This window comes from Musca domestica, unplaced genomic scaffold (assembly GCF_030504385.1).
Source record: "Musca domestica strain aabys unplaced genomic scaffold, Musca_domestica.polishedcontigs.V.1.1 50, whole genome shotgun sequence".
NCBI lineage: Eukaryota > Metazoa > Arthropoda > Insecta > Diptera > Muscidae > Musca > Musca domestica.
Window position 1 is genome coordinate 6758869 of NW_026712347.1, and position 17262 is coordinate 6776130.

The 17262-nt window shown below is 37.2% G+C and overlaps 4 protein-coding genes across 4 annotated transcripts in view; 2 read left to right on the plus strand and 2 right to left on the minus strand.

Annotated features, from left to right (window-relative positions):
• Nucleotides 1-4418, minus strand: part of LOC101900675 (low-density lipoprotein receptor-related protein 1B) — a 448976-nt gene extending 444558 nt beyond the window's left edge. The window contains exons 1-2 of the mRNA XM_059128467.1: nt 4288-4418; nt 2971-3998 (exon numbers count right to left, since the gene is read on the minus strand). Of these exons, the coding sequence (XP_058984450.1) occupies nt 2971-3661 (691 nt within the window). The 5' untranslated portion in view covers nt 3662-3998; nt 4288-4418. The remainder of the gene's footprint in view (nt 1-2970; nt 3999-4287) is intronic.
• A 4471-nt stretch (nt 4419-8889) lies between these two features.
• Nucleotides 8890-11426, plus strand: LOC101888311 (DNA mismatch repair protein Mlh1). Its single transcript, XM_005184412.4, has 5 exons — nt 8890-8933; nt 9039-9531; nt 9594-10021; nt 10076-10730; nt 10796-11426. Exons 2-5 carry the CDS (start codon nt 9155-9157, stop codon nt 11355-11357), a joined length of 2022 nt encoding a protein of 673 aa, XP_005184469.1. The 5' UTR covers nt 8890-8933; nt 9039-9154; the 3' UTR covers nt 11358-11426.
• A 394-nt stretch (nt 11427-11820) lies between these two features.
• LOC131805352 (succinate dehydrogenase assembly factor 2-B, mitochondrial-like) lies at nt 11821-12775 on the minus strand. The gene is made up of 3 exons (XM_059128455.1): nt 12615-12775; nt 12323-12531; nt 11821-12262 (listed from the first exon to the last, which is right to left on the minus strand). Exons 1-3 carry the CDS (start codon nt 12630-12632, stop codon nt 11992-11994), a joined length of 498 nt encoding a protein of 165 aa, XP_058984438.1. The 5' UTR covers nt 12633-12775; the 3' UTR covers nt 11821-11991.
• A 608-nt stretch (nt 12776-13383) lies between these two features.
• Nucleotides 13384-15838, plus strand: LOC131805351 (probable serine/threonine-protein kinase DDB_G0278535). Its single transcript, XM_059128454.1, has 6 exons — nt 13384-13603; nt 13670-13811; nt 13874-14624; nt 14689-14751; nt 14814-15009; nt 15080-15838. The coding sequence occupies exons 1-6, from the start codon at nt 13523-13525 to the stop codon at nt 15236-15238; spliced, it is 1392 nt and encodes a 463-aa protein (XP_058984437.1). The 5' UTR covers nt 13384-13522; the 3' UTR covers nt 15239-15838.
• The last annotated feature ends 1424 nt before the right edge of the window (nt 15839-17262 follow it).

Consider the following 17262-nt stretch of genomic DNA (forward strand, 5'->3'; position numbering starts at 1 on the left):
GGGTGTACAAAATACTTTGTGCATACTCTTGAGTACGAGTAAGGCGCTGGGAAAATCAATTAAAAATAAATATTCCGAAATTATCAATTATTCAGCTGCCATAAAATACAACATCAGTACAATTCAATGATCTTGTGCGCTGCCGCATAAGGTATTCAAGTTTAAGAGCCACACACACAGATATTGATGCGCTCAGTGAGTATGCAAGAACTCTTGACTGAAAAGACAGGCAGCCCTTTAATATTCTCCACTCAATATTAGAATAGATAAGAATAATTGTGAGGCTGGGATTAGGTTAAGTTAAATTAGTTTTTATAGTACTTAAGGAAAATATTTTGAAATAAAAACAAGAATGGAATTGACAACCGAAGAGCGAGGTTGGATTCCCTTCTCATCCCTTTAAACAGTGGTCCTTCGGTCCGGATACAGAATCGAAACTACAGCCAAAGAATAAGTTTATTCTTACCCTTCTCATTTTTTACAATTGGTCCCTCGAGCCGGATAGAGAATCGAATCGACTGTCAAACCATACAATTGTGTTTTCTTCTCACCTTCTACATTTGGTCTTTCGGGCCGGACGGAAAATCAAATCGACAGTCGAACCATACAATTGTGTTTTCTTGTCACCTTCTACATTTGGTCCTTCGAGCCGGATAGAGAATCGAATCAACAATCGAATAAAAGGTCGTGTTCCTTTTCTGCCTTCCACATGGGGTCATGAGCTTGGCTTGGCTTCAAGCCGAAAGAATAAGTTTATTCTTTCCCTTCTCATTTTTTGCAATTGGTCCTTCGACCCGGATAGAAAATCGAATCAAAAGTCGAACCATACGGCTGTGTTTCCTTCTCATGTTCTGCATTTGGTCCTTCGAGCCGGATAGATAATCGAATCAACAGTGGAAAATAACAACATGGTGTCATTAGCTTGGCTTGGCTTCGAGCTGAATACAGAATCGAAAGTACATCCAAAGTATAAAGTTGTTCTTTCCCCGCTCATTTTTTACATTTGGTCCTTCGAGCTGGATAGAGATTCGACAATCGAACCACACGATTGTGTTTCCTTCTGACCTTCTACATTTGGTCCTTCGAGCCGGATAGAGAATCGAATCAACAATCGAAAGAAAAAGGTTGTGTTCCTTTCTCGCCTTCAACATCGGCTCATGAGCCTGACTTGGCTTCGAGCCGGATACAGAATCGAAACTACATATAAAGAATGAGGCTGTCCTTTCCCTTCTCACTTTTTTTTACAATTGGTCCTTCGAGCCGAATAGAAAATTGACTCGACAGTCGAACCATACGGTTGTGTTTTCTTCTGACATTCTATATTTGGCCCTTCGAGCCGGATAGAGAATCCAATCAACAATAGAAAAAAGGTTGTGTTCCTTTCTCGCCTTCAACATGAGGTCATGAGCTTGGCTTCAACCGTTTAGTACTTTTCGTATTCATGAGTATACACTTCCAAAACTACCTTCTGATATCGACTTTACTCCTCAACCTTTATTCCTATTCCGGATACACAATCGAAACTACATCTAAAGAATGAGGCTGTTCTTTCCCTTCTCATTTTTTACAATTGGTTCTTCGAGCCGGATATAGAACCGAACCGACAATCGAACCACACGATTGTATTTTCTTCTCACCTTCTACATTTGGTCCTTCGAGCCGGATAGAGAATCGAATCGACAATCGAAAAAAAAGTTTATGATATTTTCTCGCCTTCAACATGGGCTCATGAGCTTGGCTTGGTTTCGAGCCGGATACACAATCGATACTACATCCAAAGAATGAGGTTGTTCTTTCCCCTTTCATTTTTTACATTTTACATTCAAGCACTATGTTTCAAAATTCCAGCAGTATCGGCTCATCCAAATCGAAATTGTACCAATTTTATTACCATTTAGTACTTTTCGTGCACATAAGTACAAATTTCGTAAACTTCCTCCATATTCCAATCCTACGTTCCGCCAGCAAATTTCAGCATTCGAGCTCCATCCGTTCTTTCAAATTCAAATTGTACTAAATTTAGTACCGTTTAGTACTTTTCGTATTCATAAGTACACACTTCCAAAACTACCTCCTGACATCGACTTTGCTCCTCAACCTTTATTTCTGTTCCAAATTTCAAGTTTTGTTGCACTAACCGTTCGCATTTTCGTATCGTGGTACCAAATTTCAGTACTTTTCACACCTTTATAGTGCAAATTTCCAAACCCCTTTGGTGCATCTATTATACACTCCATCAGTGGCCCTAACTCAAATTTGAGAGTTCTAGCTCTACTGTTTCCTCAAATACAAAGGGTACCGCATTTATTGTCTTAATATTTTTCGTACCGTTCTAGTACGAATTTCCATAAACTCAGCCTTATCTGACCCTTCGGACCAAGAGTGACCCTTCCCCAATTCGTATTTTTTCCCACCGATGTGTTGCCAATAAAATTCGAGCAATTTTCAAATGATAGAACCAAAAAATGGATACTGAAAAAATTTAATTAAAGCCCTGCTGAAACTCTAGTTCAGCTTTATTATTTTTTCCCTCTTTAGAATACCCAATTTTTTTCTTGTTTCCAGAACTTTCAAGAATATAAAAATGTTACTACGATAATTGATTCTTGAGATTCTTGCAGGTTCTGGAACAAAGAATATATTTTTTTTCTAAGAAAATTCTTCAAATGATTCGAAGCTACAAGTTTTGAGTTACTGCTTTTTATCTCACTTGTGCGAATTTTTACAATAACATTAACCGATGTAACAAACTCATCTATAAAATAGTCAAATTCAATATGAGATGCATTTTTTCCAAAAGGCGGAAAATTTTGAGCATTTATTAAATCATTCATTTCAAAATAAATTTTAAATCGGATTTTATTTAAAACACTAATATTTTCACATCACACATTTTCTGGAGTTCCAATTCGGACATTGACACCGCGAGAATGAATCTCGCCAACGCTGTATTGCAAATTGAAAACTTACTTTTTTCATCAAATGCCGATTTGGTCGATGATAACGATGACGCGGCTGTCAGTGATTGCGGTTTTTTACGCAATCCAAATTGTTTCAATTGATGCAGGCGATGTTCGCCAATAAAGGTGGTGGGCGATTGGATGGCGCCTGTTGAGCCAACAATACTCTTCGAATCACGTAAATCCACATTGAAACGAGAACTGGCACTTCCAGTTGGTCCTAAGGCCGCTGACGGTGACGCCAGCGAGCCACCATCTACTACGGACAGTTTTGGTGGCGGTGAGGGATTCAATAAATCCTTGGCAGTAGCTGTAGCAACCACCACAGGCTGGGATGACTGGGTAGTACCGGTGGCGGCTGAACTGCTGTCGACAACGGCCTGGTGGGCCGAATGCTCTGCATTGTCCTCATACACTTTGCTATCAATTATTTTGCCATGTGTTTCCGTTATATCTCCAATTACCGAACTCTTTGGAGCACTGAGACTGGTGGCCGAGGCAAAACCAATGCTGGCCCCACCAGACAGGCAATTGGTTAGAATTAACACAAGGTAAACAAACATTTTCAAATTTACAACACTTGACATAGAAAACGTGATGGCAACATTACGCGGCGACTGCGCCGGCATCTGCGACGATGCCCGAAAAACCGGCATTTTTGACGTTAACGCACCCAACGACGTCAACACAACTGTTAACATGCGACGACGGCGGCAAACTACACTCACAATCGGTTGGTGGATTGGTTTCGGCAACTATTTCTTGTTGTAATAATTATTTTTTTCTTTTTTTCGAATTTAAACTTTGCTTGATTTATTTTTTAATATCAGATTTTTTTAATATTTCTCTGTGACCTTTCTGCTCACATTTTTTCTTTTTCACGATTTAGTAAAATGATAATTTATGAATTCACTTTTTTCTGCTTTTTATCACTGGTTTTCTTTATGGGGCTATTCTAAACAACAACTCGTTATTGTGGCTTCCCTTTTACAATGCTGCCGCTGCAGGATACCAGCTCTCCTCTGTAAAAAAACTCCACTTCAGAGGTGGTTTATTTCAGCCATACCGTACAAAAGCCTAAATAATAACAACAACGGCGAAGACAACTCGCGAGAGAGATGATTTCCTCCAGCACGTTAAGTTGCCGTCGCTTCTTCTTGGTGATTTTGCACAATTTATTATTATTTTTTTATTTAAAATATTAAACTATTTCTTTAACACTTCACTTTCGCATAACTTTTGATTCGAAATGAAATTTAAGATTTTCGCATGGGGTGAGGTTTTATTCTTTCCTCCTCTTCTTCAAATTATCATCACATAGACTCACACACACACACAGATACGCTGACACTACTCAGAAAAAGAAACGGACGTAACGAAACCGTGCGCGTTGCCATCCATCACTCTCAAAAGTCACGATGCGACTGAAATTCTATGTGCAGAGAACATGGATGGAATCACCTCAAGCATGTTGTTTGTCAAGGCAGGCAGGCAGGCAGGCAGACAGACAGACAGAATGAAAGAAACACAGACAAAACTGTTGTTCTCTTATGTGTTACCAACAGCCAGGGATGGAAATGGGAATACAATTGTACAATGCGACATGAATTTAGTACCATTTCAAAAATTGGTTAATGGTAGCACATGATCTGTTTGGTTACTTTTCCTGTTAGAATTGTCAATCAATTTCTTTCTCAAAAAGAGAGAGAGGGAGAGAGAGAAAGTAAACAAACAAAATCCCTGCAAAAACTTGCAAGCAAAACAATTTAACCGCCAAAAATGAGACAATCCAGAAAATGAAAAGGAAAATGAACGCTTCATGAAAGAAGAGCTTCAAAACAAATATATTTTTTCCAAATTCCTTACACAACAAGTAAAAACAGTATCAGCCGATTTTGTCGAAAGATGTACAGGGTGAGATAAAAAACTGCAACAAAGTCCAACGCCATTGTCTTTATTTTTTTTTTAAATTTTATTGAACGAAAGCAAAAAATGACGGAAATGGCATCAAATTTGTTCGAATTGGTCACTTTTAGCACGAATTATGGCCTTCAAACGGTTAATGAAACCGTCACACGCTGTCCGAATGTTGCTCTGCGGTATTTTGGCACATTCCCGGCGAAGCGCTTTCTTGAGGTGATCAACACTTTGGTATTTTTTATTGCCAACCTTACTTTCCAAAATACTCCAGACACAATAGTCCAACGGATTGGTATCCAGAGATTTTGTTGACCATTGTGCGCTGGAGATGAAGCGAGGAACCTCATTTTGTAACCATTCTTGGGTGGCGCGTGCTGAGTGCGATGGTGCTGAGTCCTGTTGGAATGTTCAAGGTCTGCGACCAAAATGTTTGCGTGCCCAACCCTCCAGAATATTTTCGCGATAATATTCGGCATTTATTTTAATGCCACGTTCGATTAATACGAGCGGAGAGCGACAATCGGCTGTTATGGCGGCCCGCACTACACCATAGCCGGCGCTTGAGTTCTGGTGGCCAACCGAAGGTGCACATTTTCAGCTGCCTCTTTGGCAAGTAAACACGATCATTTTGGTTATTTACAAACCGCTGGACAACGAATATTTTCTTATTGGAGAAAACCAAGTTCGGCAGTTCACCACTTTCGGCCAAGCGAAGCAACTCTTTAGCTCTTTTGAGTCTATTTTCTTTCTGTTGCGGTATAAGTTCTTGCACTTTTTGGAATTTCGAAGGCTTTACCACGATCTAATTTTTCAATATTTGCTGAAACAAATATTGCGATGTGTTCAGCTCACGAGCCATTTTTCGGCCACTGCGACGCGGGTTTCGATCAAGTCGCTTCTTAATTACTTTTCGAACCATTTCTGCTGATGTTGCTGTTTTCTTCCGTCCACTTCCTTGACGTCGGGCTACGCTACCAGTATCACGGTAACGAGCGATGGTACGAGACGCAAAAGATTTATTCACATTTAAATGCTGGAGTGCTCTAACGATAGCCACTTGTTGTTTTCCAGCCAAAAAATCACACTATTACGCTTAAGCTGCAAGTACATAAGAAGCTTGAAGTCATGGCTAGGCATAGTTTGTAACATTTCATAAGGGGAGTACAGAGCCGCGCTAAAATCCGTCGTTATCCATTATAACTTGACATTAATATGCCTAGCCCTGACTTCAAGTCTTTTATGTACTTGCACCCTTAAATTCCATCACGATTATTTTTTTTTTCTCGAAAATTCTCACCAAAATGCTTTTGTACCCTTTTAAACAATATAATGAGCTGTCACTGGAATAATTTTAATAGCTTTCGGACAAGTGGCTGTTTGTTCTTATGTAGACATCGAATGATGTTTTATTTAAGTCAGCCTTTATTGATAAAACCCCCAGAATTACCGGCAAAAATTTTTGTCAAAATCTTTACAAAAACGGCTATATAGATTCTGAACTAAAAGGAATACCTACGCTGACTACCTCCTCTAACCTATTTAGTGCCAATTGGACTGAAAATGCCATGTGACAACCTTCAGCCAGCATTATACGGTCGATATTGTCGATCTTCATAATTGTCCTAGCAGCAGCAAAATAAAGAATACTTTGAAGCAAAATTCAAAAATGTTTTAATCATATCAGAAGTATTTTAAGAGTAGGTTAGGTTTATATCGCCTTTTTAGTTTCTGTAAATTCCTATAAATATAATTAAGTATCAAATTTATTTATAACAATGTGTATATATATGTATTTTATACTGCAAATTTGGTTTTTCGTTTTTGCACAGTTATAAGATGCCATTTTATTGAAAAATGTACCACACACAATTTTTGCTTTCCATCCCTGCCAACTACAAATGTTTCTTTTTTCTCTCTCGCTCTCTTTCTCTCCCTCTCACCATTTATGAAGGTTCTCACAAACAAAAGCCGCCAATAATAAACACAAAGGAAACTGTTAAATAAAAATCTTCGTATTATTGTTTATTGCACAAAAATAAACAATTGACAATTGTTTATTATTTATTTTATTAAATAACTGAAACAATACTTTTATTAGTTTTTGATCATTTCCGACCTTTCACAATACATTGTTTACATTCAATGGGTTATCAAAGACGAGGGAGAGTTGATTAATGCAATTTTTGTGTCATTGTCAGTTATTGTTTACGAATATAGCGGAAAGGGAAATGGCAAATGATGAGTTGCCAACCATTGCCTTATGAATTAAGGGTGATTTACACAGAGTTTGCACAACTATTAGGCCATGTTTACATTTACGTTTTGATGTATTGTATAGGTGTACATTATTAGTACGTCCTTTATGTCACACTATTTTAATTTTTAATTTATTTTAGCGGAACATTTTTTAATAAAACATGTTACTAAAGTTATAGGGTGAGATGAAAAAACTGCAACCACCTTCAGACTACTGTCATTAGTAAGCCACTGGTCCGATAGCTGATAAAATTATTCCAGTGACAGCTCATTATATTATTTACAAGCGTACAAAAGCATTTTGGTGAGAATTTTCCAGAAAAAAAGTTATTCGTTATGGAGTTCAAGCGTGATAGTGTGATTTCTTTATATTTGGCTGGAAAACCATTTAAATGTGAATACATTTTTTGTGTCTCGTACCATCGCTCGTTACAGTGATACTGGTATCGTAGCCCGACATCAAGGAAGTGGACGGAAGAAAACAGCAACATCAGCAGAAATTGTTCGAAAAGTAAAAAATGCGACTTGATCGAAACCCGCGTCGCAGTGAGCTGATCATATCGCAATATTCCATTCGGCAAATATTGAAAAATGAGCTCGGGGTAAAGCCATCGAAATTCCAAAAAGTGCAAGAACTTACACCGCAACACAAAGAAAATAGATTCAAAAGAGCTAAAGAGTTGTTTCGCTTGGACGAAAGTGGAGAACTGCCGAATTTGGTTTTCTCCGATAAGAAAAGATTCCTTGTCCAGCAGTTTGTAAACAATCAAAATTATCGTGTTTACTTGCCAAAGAAGTCAGCTAAAAATGCGCACCTTCGGTTGGCCACCAGAACTCAAGCTCCGGAAATGGTGATGGGGTGGGCCGCCATAACAGCCGATGGTCGCTCTGCGCTCGTATTGATCGACCGTGACATCAGAATAAATGCCGAATATTATCGCGAAATATTCTTGGGTACGCAAACATTTTAGCCGCAGACCTTGGACATTCCAACAGAACTCAGCACGCGCCATCCAAGAATGGTTACGAAATAAGGTTCCTCGGTTCATTTCCAACGCCCAATGGCCACCAAAATCTCCGGATACCAATCCGTTGGACTATTATGTCTAGAGTATTTTGGAAAGCAAGGTTGGCACTAAAAAATACCAAAGACTCGATCACCTCAAGCAAGCACTTCGCCGGGAATGGGCCAAAATACCGTAGAGCAGCGTGTGACGGTTTCATTGGCCGTTTGAAGGCAATAATTCGTGCCAAATGTGGCCAATTCGAACAAATCTTAACTTATTCGAAAAAATGTAAAAATTGAAACAAAAAAAAATTGTTTTAAACACAAAATTGTCACATAAGAAGTCAAACATTGACAACATTATCGCCACCGTTTGGTTGAAACGCTGCCGACGAAATCGTTCAGCTTCGTTGTTTGAACGCTGTCAGCTCTACCTAAACCTTAGCGGGTTTCTCCGCGTTGTCCATTACACTCCTTCGTAAACAAAGCCCCCATTTATTTTTATCTTTAGCGAGCATTATTATTATTATTGTTTTATTGCGTTTGGAACGTTTTTTATTTTGGTGATACAGCGCGCAACTTTGCAACCCTGGAACCATTTGTTTTGTGCCCTACAAACCCCTTAGCGCAGTTTGTTTTCCATCTTCGTTTCGTCAGTCGGCCTTTTTGTTTTGATTCTTCATTTTTATTTCCATTTGCCCCCAATTTCATTTTTCTTTAAGAGATGCCATACCGGCGGTTGATACACTTTATTCCATTCTCGAAAGCGCGGGTTGTTCACGATTTGTTTGGTTTGTAGTGTTTTGTTTTTCTTTATTAATTTTATTTATAATAAATGATTATAATTTTAATTAATTGGTGCTGATATTTATTGCATATTTAACATTTTCGCAAAGCAAAAAAGAACATTGGGCATATTGGATGCATAGGGCATATTGGATTAAGGATTCTAATTCAGGAAGTCGTCATCATATTACGATAAGTATCTCGCCTGGATTAAAAAAAAGAAAACATGGCAGAACCAGGAGTCATCAAAAAACTAGATGAAGTTGTAGTGAATCGCATAGCTGCCGGTGAAATTATACAAAGGCCTGCAAATGCTTTAAAGGAATTGTTGGAAAACAGTCTGGATGCCAAATCAACTGTTATACAAGTCACCGTAAAATCCGGAGGACTAAAACTCTTGCAAATTCAAGACAATGGTACGGGCATAAGAAAAGAGGACATGGCCATAGTTTGCGAAAGATTCACTACCTCAAAACTAACGAGCTTTGAGGATCTTACTAACATAGCCACATTTGGTTTTCGTGGAGAGGCATTAGCTAGCATGAGTCATGTGGCCCATTTAACCATACAGACCAAGACCGCCAAAGAAAAATGTGCATACAAGTAAGTTGGGTCATTTTGCCTTGGGAACAGTTGTCTAAATCTATTATCCTATTGTGTTTAAGGGCATCTTATGAAGAGGGTAAGCTAAAAGCTCCACCAAAACCTTGTGCTGGAAATCAGGGTACCATAATAACCATTGAAGACCTGTTTTACAACATGCCACAAAGAAAGCAGGCCCTCAAGTCACCCAATGAAGAGTTTCAAAGAATATCCAATGTTATGTCCAAGTATGCCATACATAATTCAAAGGTGGGCTTCACGTTGAAACGTTATGGCGAACAGCCGTCGATAAAAACACCACCAAACAGTAACCAACAGACAAATATTGAGATATTATATGGAGCTTCCATAGCCAAGGAGTTGTTGCCGGTTGAGTTGAAAGATGACGTACATAAATTCCAAATGAAAGGATACATTACAAAAGTAAATTACAGCTCGAAGAAGGCGATTACGTTGTTCTTTATCAATCATCGGCTGGTAGAAGTGTCATGTAAGTTAATGCAGTTCTTTAATTTGAAAACATATAAAATATTGTTTCATGCAGCTTTGAAAACCGCCCTTGATAATGTATACAGTACGTATTTGCCCCGAGGAATGCACCCGTTCGCCTACATAAGCCTGGAAATAAATCCATCCAATATTGATGTCAATGTCCATCCCACAAAGCATGAAGTTCATTTTCTCTACGAAGATGAAATTGTGGAAAAAATCAAACAAACTCTGGAAGCCCAACTGCTGGGCAGTAATGAAACTCGAACATTTTATAAACAATTAAAAATGCCCGGGGCCTCTGAACCCCCAGGTGAAGGCAAAGAACATGATAGCACTTTGAAAAGTGTTAATGGTGAAAGAATAAATCCTCAAAATATGATCAGAACTGATAGCAAAGAACAGAGTATGTACAAATTTTTACATGTCGAAGGTGTTAAACTAAATGATTCTGGTTGTTCGATGACTTTGAGTGGGGCCAGTTCAACGTCTACAGCGGCTGAGGAGAGTTTTCGCGAGGTTGCCAAGAGAAAAACCAAAGAAGTCAAACTTACAAGCATCTTAAATATGCAAAAGAAAATAGAGGACAGTTGTTCGGTTGAAATGCGAAAAATGATCAAGGAGTTGGTTTTTGTTGGTGTTGTTGACAAGCAGTTTGCCCTGTTTCAACATGAGACCAGGCTTTATATGGGAGATACAATTAAGCTAAGGTAAGATTTAGCTTGTAGGCAAAATGGGTTCATGTAAAATTAATATTTTATTTTGTGGTTTGTAGTGAAGAACTATTTTATCAACGTCTGCTGTACGAGTTTGAAAATCACCAAATTATCAGTATTAAACCAGAACCGTTGCCAGTAAAAGATTTGATCAAATTAGCTTTAGATACACCAGAAAGTGGTTGGACCGAAGAAGATGGTGACAAAGAAGAATTAGCCCAAAGAGCCTCAGAAATACTGATCGAAAAGTCACCGATAATGCGTGAATATTTTTCAATGAATATCAATAGCAACGGCGAATTAGAAACCATACCTTGCTTGATTACTCAGCATATGCCGAGTAAAGTATTTTTACCTATCTACATGTTAAGATTGGCCACGGAAGTTGAATGGGAAGTGGAGGAGGAATGTTTCGAAACATTTTGTCGAGAAACGGCACGTTATTATGCGAAGGTCTCTGAGGTTGAACTTCAAGAAATGCCAAAGCAACATCATTGGGTAACTGAGCACGTAATTTATTCGGCATTTAAGAAATATTTGCTTCCGCCAGGTCGCCTGAGGAAACATGTTTATGAGCTGGCCAATTTGCCGGCTCTCTATCGAGTTTTTGAAAGGTGTTGAGATGTATATTTTAAAATTCGTTCGTCCTACAATGCATGTAAATTTTTTTAATGTACCTATTTTTAAATCTATTTATATTTGTTATAAAAAAGTACTAATAAATAAATACCTTTTGATGTAAATGAAAATTTCATCTGGAGACAGACTGACACAATTCTTCTGTTGGCTTACAATCCATATTTGTATTATTTTCACTTTAGCACTTTGGATATAAACGCGTGGGCAGACAATTTTAAAATAATTCAAATTCAAATATTTGAAAACTGAAGAAATTTAAATTAAAAACTCAAGGCATCTTCGGTTCCGGACAAGTTGAGTAAATAGTAGTGCAAAGTAAAACAAAAACCAGCATAACAAATTGTTTGAAAAGTCGTTCTCGATCATTATTCAGCCAAGTATTTTTCCATTTCACACCAGAGATCCCCCCTAAAATTTGCTGCGGTACTTTCAAACACAGTTCAGATTAAATTAACACTTTTATAGGTTATTCAAACAATTATAATCTAACATCACAAACTACTAATCATAAGTACAAATTGTCACCTGTGCTACAAATGACCAATGACACACGTGTTGAAAAAAAACATATTTCATTGTTGATCTATAAAAATAACAGGAGACAAATTTCACTGCATTACAAATTTGGTTGCCTCAAACGTTTCTCCCGCTGGGCATTTGCCACATGTTCCTTTAACATATTCATTATTTCGTTCTGATACTCAGGTGGAGTTGGTTTGTTCTCTGTGGCCCAATAGTAAATATCCCAGTCGTTGGTGACACCATTAATGAGACGATCATATTGTTCGGTGAGCTCGGCATTTAAGTCCTTAAGGTGCTTAGCCACAAATGTACTCAAAAGTAAATCATTTTCCAACATGCCGCGCTTACGTGACTGGTATACCAATCTAGAAGATAATGATTGTTTGTTTTAGTTGCATTTAAAAAAATAATTGTATCGAACACACCTTTGTTTCTTAACATCCAATGGTTCATCCGGTCTAAATGGATATTCTGGTAGGGGTAGGTAATCGGGATCCTCGTAGTCAATGATGGGAACATCGGCATGATTAACAACATCTTGCTTGCCGTCTTTACCATCCCCACCAGCAGCGCCGGCTGAAAAACGTTGTGTGCGCGCTAGGAGGGGAGTCAGTGTGCGACGACCCACAGTTGTCTGGTGAAATACAAGGTTATGCAATGTTCAGTTTGTCCAATATAAAACATGCAATTAATTGCAGTTGTAAACAATATACTTACAATTAGTTGACGCAACATGTTGGCTAGTCCTTTAAATCAATTTATTAAAAAACTGCGTTTTATTTTTTTGTTTTATTTATTGTTTTTATTTAAAGGCTGCTGCTGTTTACCGCGAACAACAGCGTGAAGAGCGAATTATGAGAGCATTGGAAACAAAACTGAAAAACGTCCCAACGAAACGAATATGAAGGCCACAAAGGAATACCCGATAAAAAATAAACGAAAGCAAAGACTCGGGGTACTCTGTTGTTTACGAATGAGACGAATGAGTGTAATGCATAACGCTCGGGTACTCTGTTGTTTACCTTGAATGAGATATACATTCATATTCTAGACTTGGTAACCCTGATGTTCTTCGATAACAAAGGGCAAATCGGTTATCGTAATACCACAGTAAACAGCAGCAGCCTTTAAAACAATAAATAAAACAAATAAAACGCAGTTTATTGATTAAATAAATTTATTAAAAAAACTGCGTTTTATTTGTATTTTTTGTGTGATTTCCAAAATATGTAATATTATATTTTTATTTTTACTCTCCGTGGGCAATATGCAGTGTCCTCGGTGTCCCCAAGTCCATAGTCGAGTTCGGCAAACGATAGTAGCAACTAGTTCCGCGAATTTTAGTAAAGATGTTCAATTTTCTCATGTCTCATTCGTAAACAAACAGAGTACCCCGAGTCTTTGCTTTCGTTTATTTTTTACCGGGTATTCCTTTGTGGCCTTCATATTCGTTTCGTTGGGACGTTTTTCAGTTTTGTTTCCAATGCTCTCTTCATTGTTGCGCTGTCAGACTTTCTCGTCTCCATAAGCAGGACTTGGAATTAGAAAAAAAAAAAACAAATTATTTTCATAATTCCTGACCATAGTTTCAACAATATAACGGGAGCAGAGTAGTTTCCAACAAAATGTCTCGAAATAATGTGGTATATCGACCACCAGACTCCGATTCTGATGATGATTATGATGGGTTTGCTTTTGGCGATGATGTGAGTATACCAAAGGGATATAAATGTGTAGATGCGGTTTCAAGGACAATTGTATTTTACTTGCAGATTATACAGAAAACCAAACCGGTCACCAACTGGCAAACAAATAGCGATGAGGAGCTATATGAAGCCTTAATGAAAGGAGATTTGCAAGAACTCAAGCAACAAGTGGAACTGACCAGTTTCGATGTAGATGAGCCTGTGAGATGTAAGTAAACAGGGAATAGCATGCATTTCTTACATTAGAAATCAATACATTTCCCTTTTCAGATGGTTTCACAATGCTACTGCATGCCTGCAAGGAGGGATTTTTAGATATTGTTGAATATTTAATTGAAGATAAACGTGCTGATGTCAACAAGCAAATTGATTCCTTAACACCTCTAATGAATTGTTGCGATTCCAATTGCAAAGACTCGCTGGTGATTGAAAAAATTGCCAGAATATTGTTGTTACATGGTGCCATTATAAATGTGGCTGATAAATATGGAACTACACCCTTCATGCTGGCCTGCAAAAACGGTCATACGAAAATCGTACAAATGCTCATACAGGAGGTTAGTTTCGATGCTGTGGACAATCAGGGCTGTACACCAATTTTCCATGCCATTGAAAATAATCGGGCTGACATTGTTAAGATTCTCGTGGATGCTGGTGTTAACTCCACCATTGCCAATAAAAAAGGCTATACACCGATACAGGTTGCCCAGTTTCATGGTTTCTATGATCTGCTGGAAATATTACCCAAGGAAAAGGAGGCATATGTAATACCTTCACAATTTTTGGGTTATAATACGCTGCGAGACTACATACCGCGTATTTTTTTGAAATCCGAATGTCCGGAATATTTTCAAGAAATCAACACAATTTTGTTGTCTATTGGCATGGAAAACTATTTGGAATATTTTGCTAAGGAACGTGTACCTTTGTCGGAGTTTTTGTGCATGCAAGATGAACGTCTAAAAGAGTTGGGCATAGAATTTCCCATATATCGGATGAAAATTATGAAAGGCCTTTTGGAGTAAGTCATTATTGGGAACTTAATTGCGTTTTTGTTACATTAAATATTTTGTTTTGTGATTTAGTTTCCACTTGCATCACTGGTCCAAGAAATCAATTGCTCGCGTTAGCAAATCTTCCCATGAAAAGTAAGATCAAAGCTTTAGTCAAAAGGAACAAAAAATAATTTAATTTTTTTTGCTTTTCAAAGCTTTTACGAAATTCTAATGATTACTGCCAATCATTTGCAACACTTGGTGATAATCAATTCCACTTTAAAATTTGTCAAGAGCCACCTGCAAAACAAGCTTTTGGGACCGGTAACCTCGGAGAATCTCATATTATTACAAAGAACCTTAAAAAGCTACAAAGGAACTATCAAAGAACTAAAGAAAACAACAAAATATGTAAGTGAGCTTTTCAATAAATTAACTGTTTACAAATAATAGTTTAGTTTCTGTATTCCAAATAATGCAGCTAGCTGGTTTTAGCCCACCTAAGAATCCTCTTTACATTGACTACGATGAATACCTGGCCGAACGTAAACGTTCTAAAATCAAATACTATTTTAAGTATACAACAATAGCTATAGGAATATCTGTATTTATATGCTTAAAGGTTAAGCAATTTTTCTAAAGTGTATTACTTGAGAAGGAATTTTTCACTAAGTCATTCCTATTTTTTAAGTATGGCATAGAATCTCTCCTGTGTTCTTTAAAAATAAGAGTATTTAAAGGATAGCTTTAATGCGAATTATTTAACGTGTTAGGTGTTTCAATTTTTGTCACAATAATTTGCATTTATGAATTCATAGAATTAATAGTTTTTAAATCTTTGATTTATATAGTTAACAAAAATTGCTTGAAGCAATATTATTTTTTATTTTATTTTTAAATATAACACTAAAGTGTAAAACTACGAAAGTGGTTTAAGCATATTACAAATGTTTATGTATATTATTTACATTCATTATCATAATAATAAGCTTTAATTTTAAATGCAATATAATCAGTCTTGTATTGCACAATAATTTAAAGTTAAAAGACAGTCATCTAATAATTACAGGTTTTTGTTATTGAGGTCGTTTCAATCGCAATCGCTGTAAAGTTTATGTATTATGACAATGATTATTGGTAATGTAAATTCATATTATTTTTTTAATGTTTTAAATGAATTATTGAAATATTTATAAAAGAAATGTTGGAATAAATTTGAAATTACGTTTTTAATGCGTACGACGTAAAGTGAAATAGTCGGCAAATGCAAGAACTACAACATACACACACAGCGCCACATGCCTGCGAATTATAGCTGGATAATGCAACCTAGGACGGCAGATAATATTATTGTTTTAAAAACAACTTGCAATGCAATCCACAGATAATGAAATAATATTTGCAGCTAATGCGATTTGATTTGAAGAATAACTACAGGGTGAGATAAAAAAACTGCAACAAAGTCAAATGGCATAATGTTTACATTTTTATACCCTCCACCATACTATGGAGGGTATATTAACTTTGTCATTCCGTTTGTAACTCCTCGAAATACTCATATCAGACCCAACAAAGTATATATATTCTAAGTCGATTTAGCGATGTCCGTCTGTCTGTCTGTCTGTCTGTCTGTCTGTCCGTCTGTTGTAATCACGCTATCTTTCGAATGAATTGAGATAGATGGCTAAAATTTTGCACACATGTTTATTTTTCCAGTAGGCAGGTTAAGTTCGTAAATGGGCTATGTAGGTCCATGTTTTCATATAGCCCCCATATAACGGTACCTCCCTATATTGGGTATTTTGATGATTTCAGCGACATTATTCACGGGAATTGTTTCAAATTTGGCATTTGAAGTTCAAAATGGATACTACACCATAAGACGGAAAATTGTCTGTGCAGGTCCACGTCTTCGTATAGCCCCCATATAACGGTACCTCCCGATATTCGGTATTTTGATGATTTTAACGACATTATTCACGGGAATTGTTTCAAATTTGGTATTTGAAGTTCAAAATGGATACTACACCCTAAGACAGAAAATTTTCTGTGCAGGTCTACGTCTTCATATAGCCCCCATATAACGGTACCTCCCTATATTCGGTATTTTGATGATTTTAGCATCATTATTCACCGGAATTGTTTCAAAATTGGTATTTGAAGTTCGTTATGGGAACTACAGTCTGTGACTGAAAATTGTCTGTGCGGGTCCAGGTCTTCGTATAGGCCCCATATAACAGTACCTCCCTATATTCGGTATTTTGACGATTTTAGGTACAATACCCACCGAAATTGTTTGAGATGTGGTATTTGAAGTTCGTAATGGATGCTACAGCCTGTTACAAAAAATTGTCTATGCTGGCCCAGGTCTTCGCACAGCTCCGATATAACGGCACCTCCTTATATACGATATTTTGATGATTTTAGCTACATTATTCGCTGTTTATTTCAAGTTTCGAATTTGAATATGGTAATGGCTTATGACAAACAATGGCTATGTATGTCCACGTCGTATAGACCCCAATATAACGGCTATATTCGGTATTTTTAAAACTTTAAAAGAATTTTTTAAGGATTTTATTTTTTAAAATTTTCCAAATTCGTTGCAAATGGTGGAGGGTATTAAAAGTTCGGCCCGGCCAAACTTACTGCTTTTTAACTTGT

Excerpts from the sequence above, each read along its gene's own strand:
- LOC101888311 (XM_005184412.4), top strand. The coding sequence starts at position 9,155 with ATGGCAGAACCAGGAGTCATCAAAAAACTAGATGAAGTTGTAGTGAAT. Across the intron at positions 9,532-9,593 it reads AAAGAAAAATGTGCATACAA|GGCATCTTATGAAGAGGGTA; the intron begins GTAAGTTGGGTC and ends ATTGTGTTTAAG. Across the intron at positions 10,731-10,795 it reads GGAGATACAATTAAGCTAAG|TGAAGAACTATTTTATCAAC; the intron begins GTAAGATTTAGC and ends TGTGGTTTGTAG.
- LOC131805352 (XM_059128455.1), bottom strand. Across the intron at positions 12,263-12,322 it reads TTGGATGTTAAGAAACAAAG|ATTGGTATACCAGTCACGTA; the intron begins GTGTGTTCGATA and ends ATTATCTTCTAG.
- LOC131805351 (XM_059128454.1), top strand. The coding sequence starts at position 13,523 with ATGTCTCGAAATAATGTGGTATATCGACCACCAGACTCCGATTCTGAT. Across the intron at positions 13,812-13,873 it reads TGTAGATGAGCCTGTGAGAT|ATGGTTTCACAATGCTACTG; the intron begins GTAAGTAAACAG and ends TTCCCTTTTCAG. Across the intron at positions 14,752-14,813 it reads AGCAAATCTTCCCATGAAAA|CTTTTACGAAATTCTAATGA; the intron begins GTAAGATCAAAG and ends TGCTTTTCAAAG.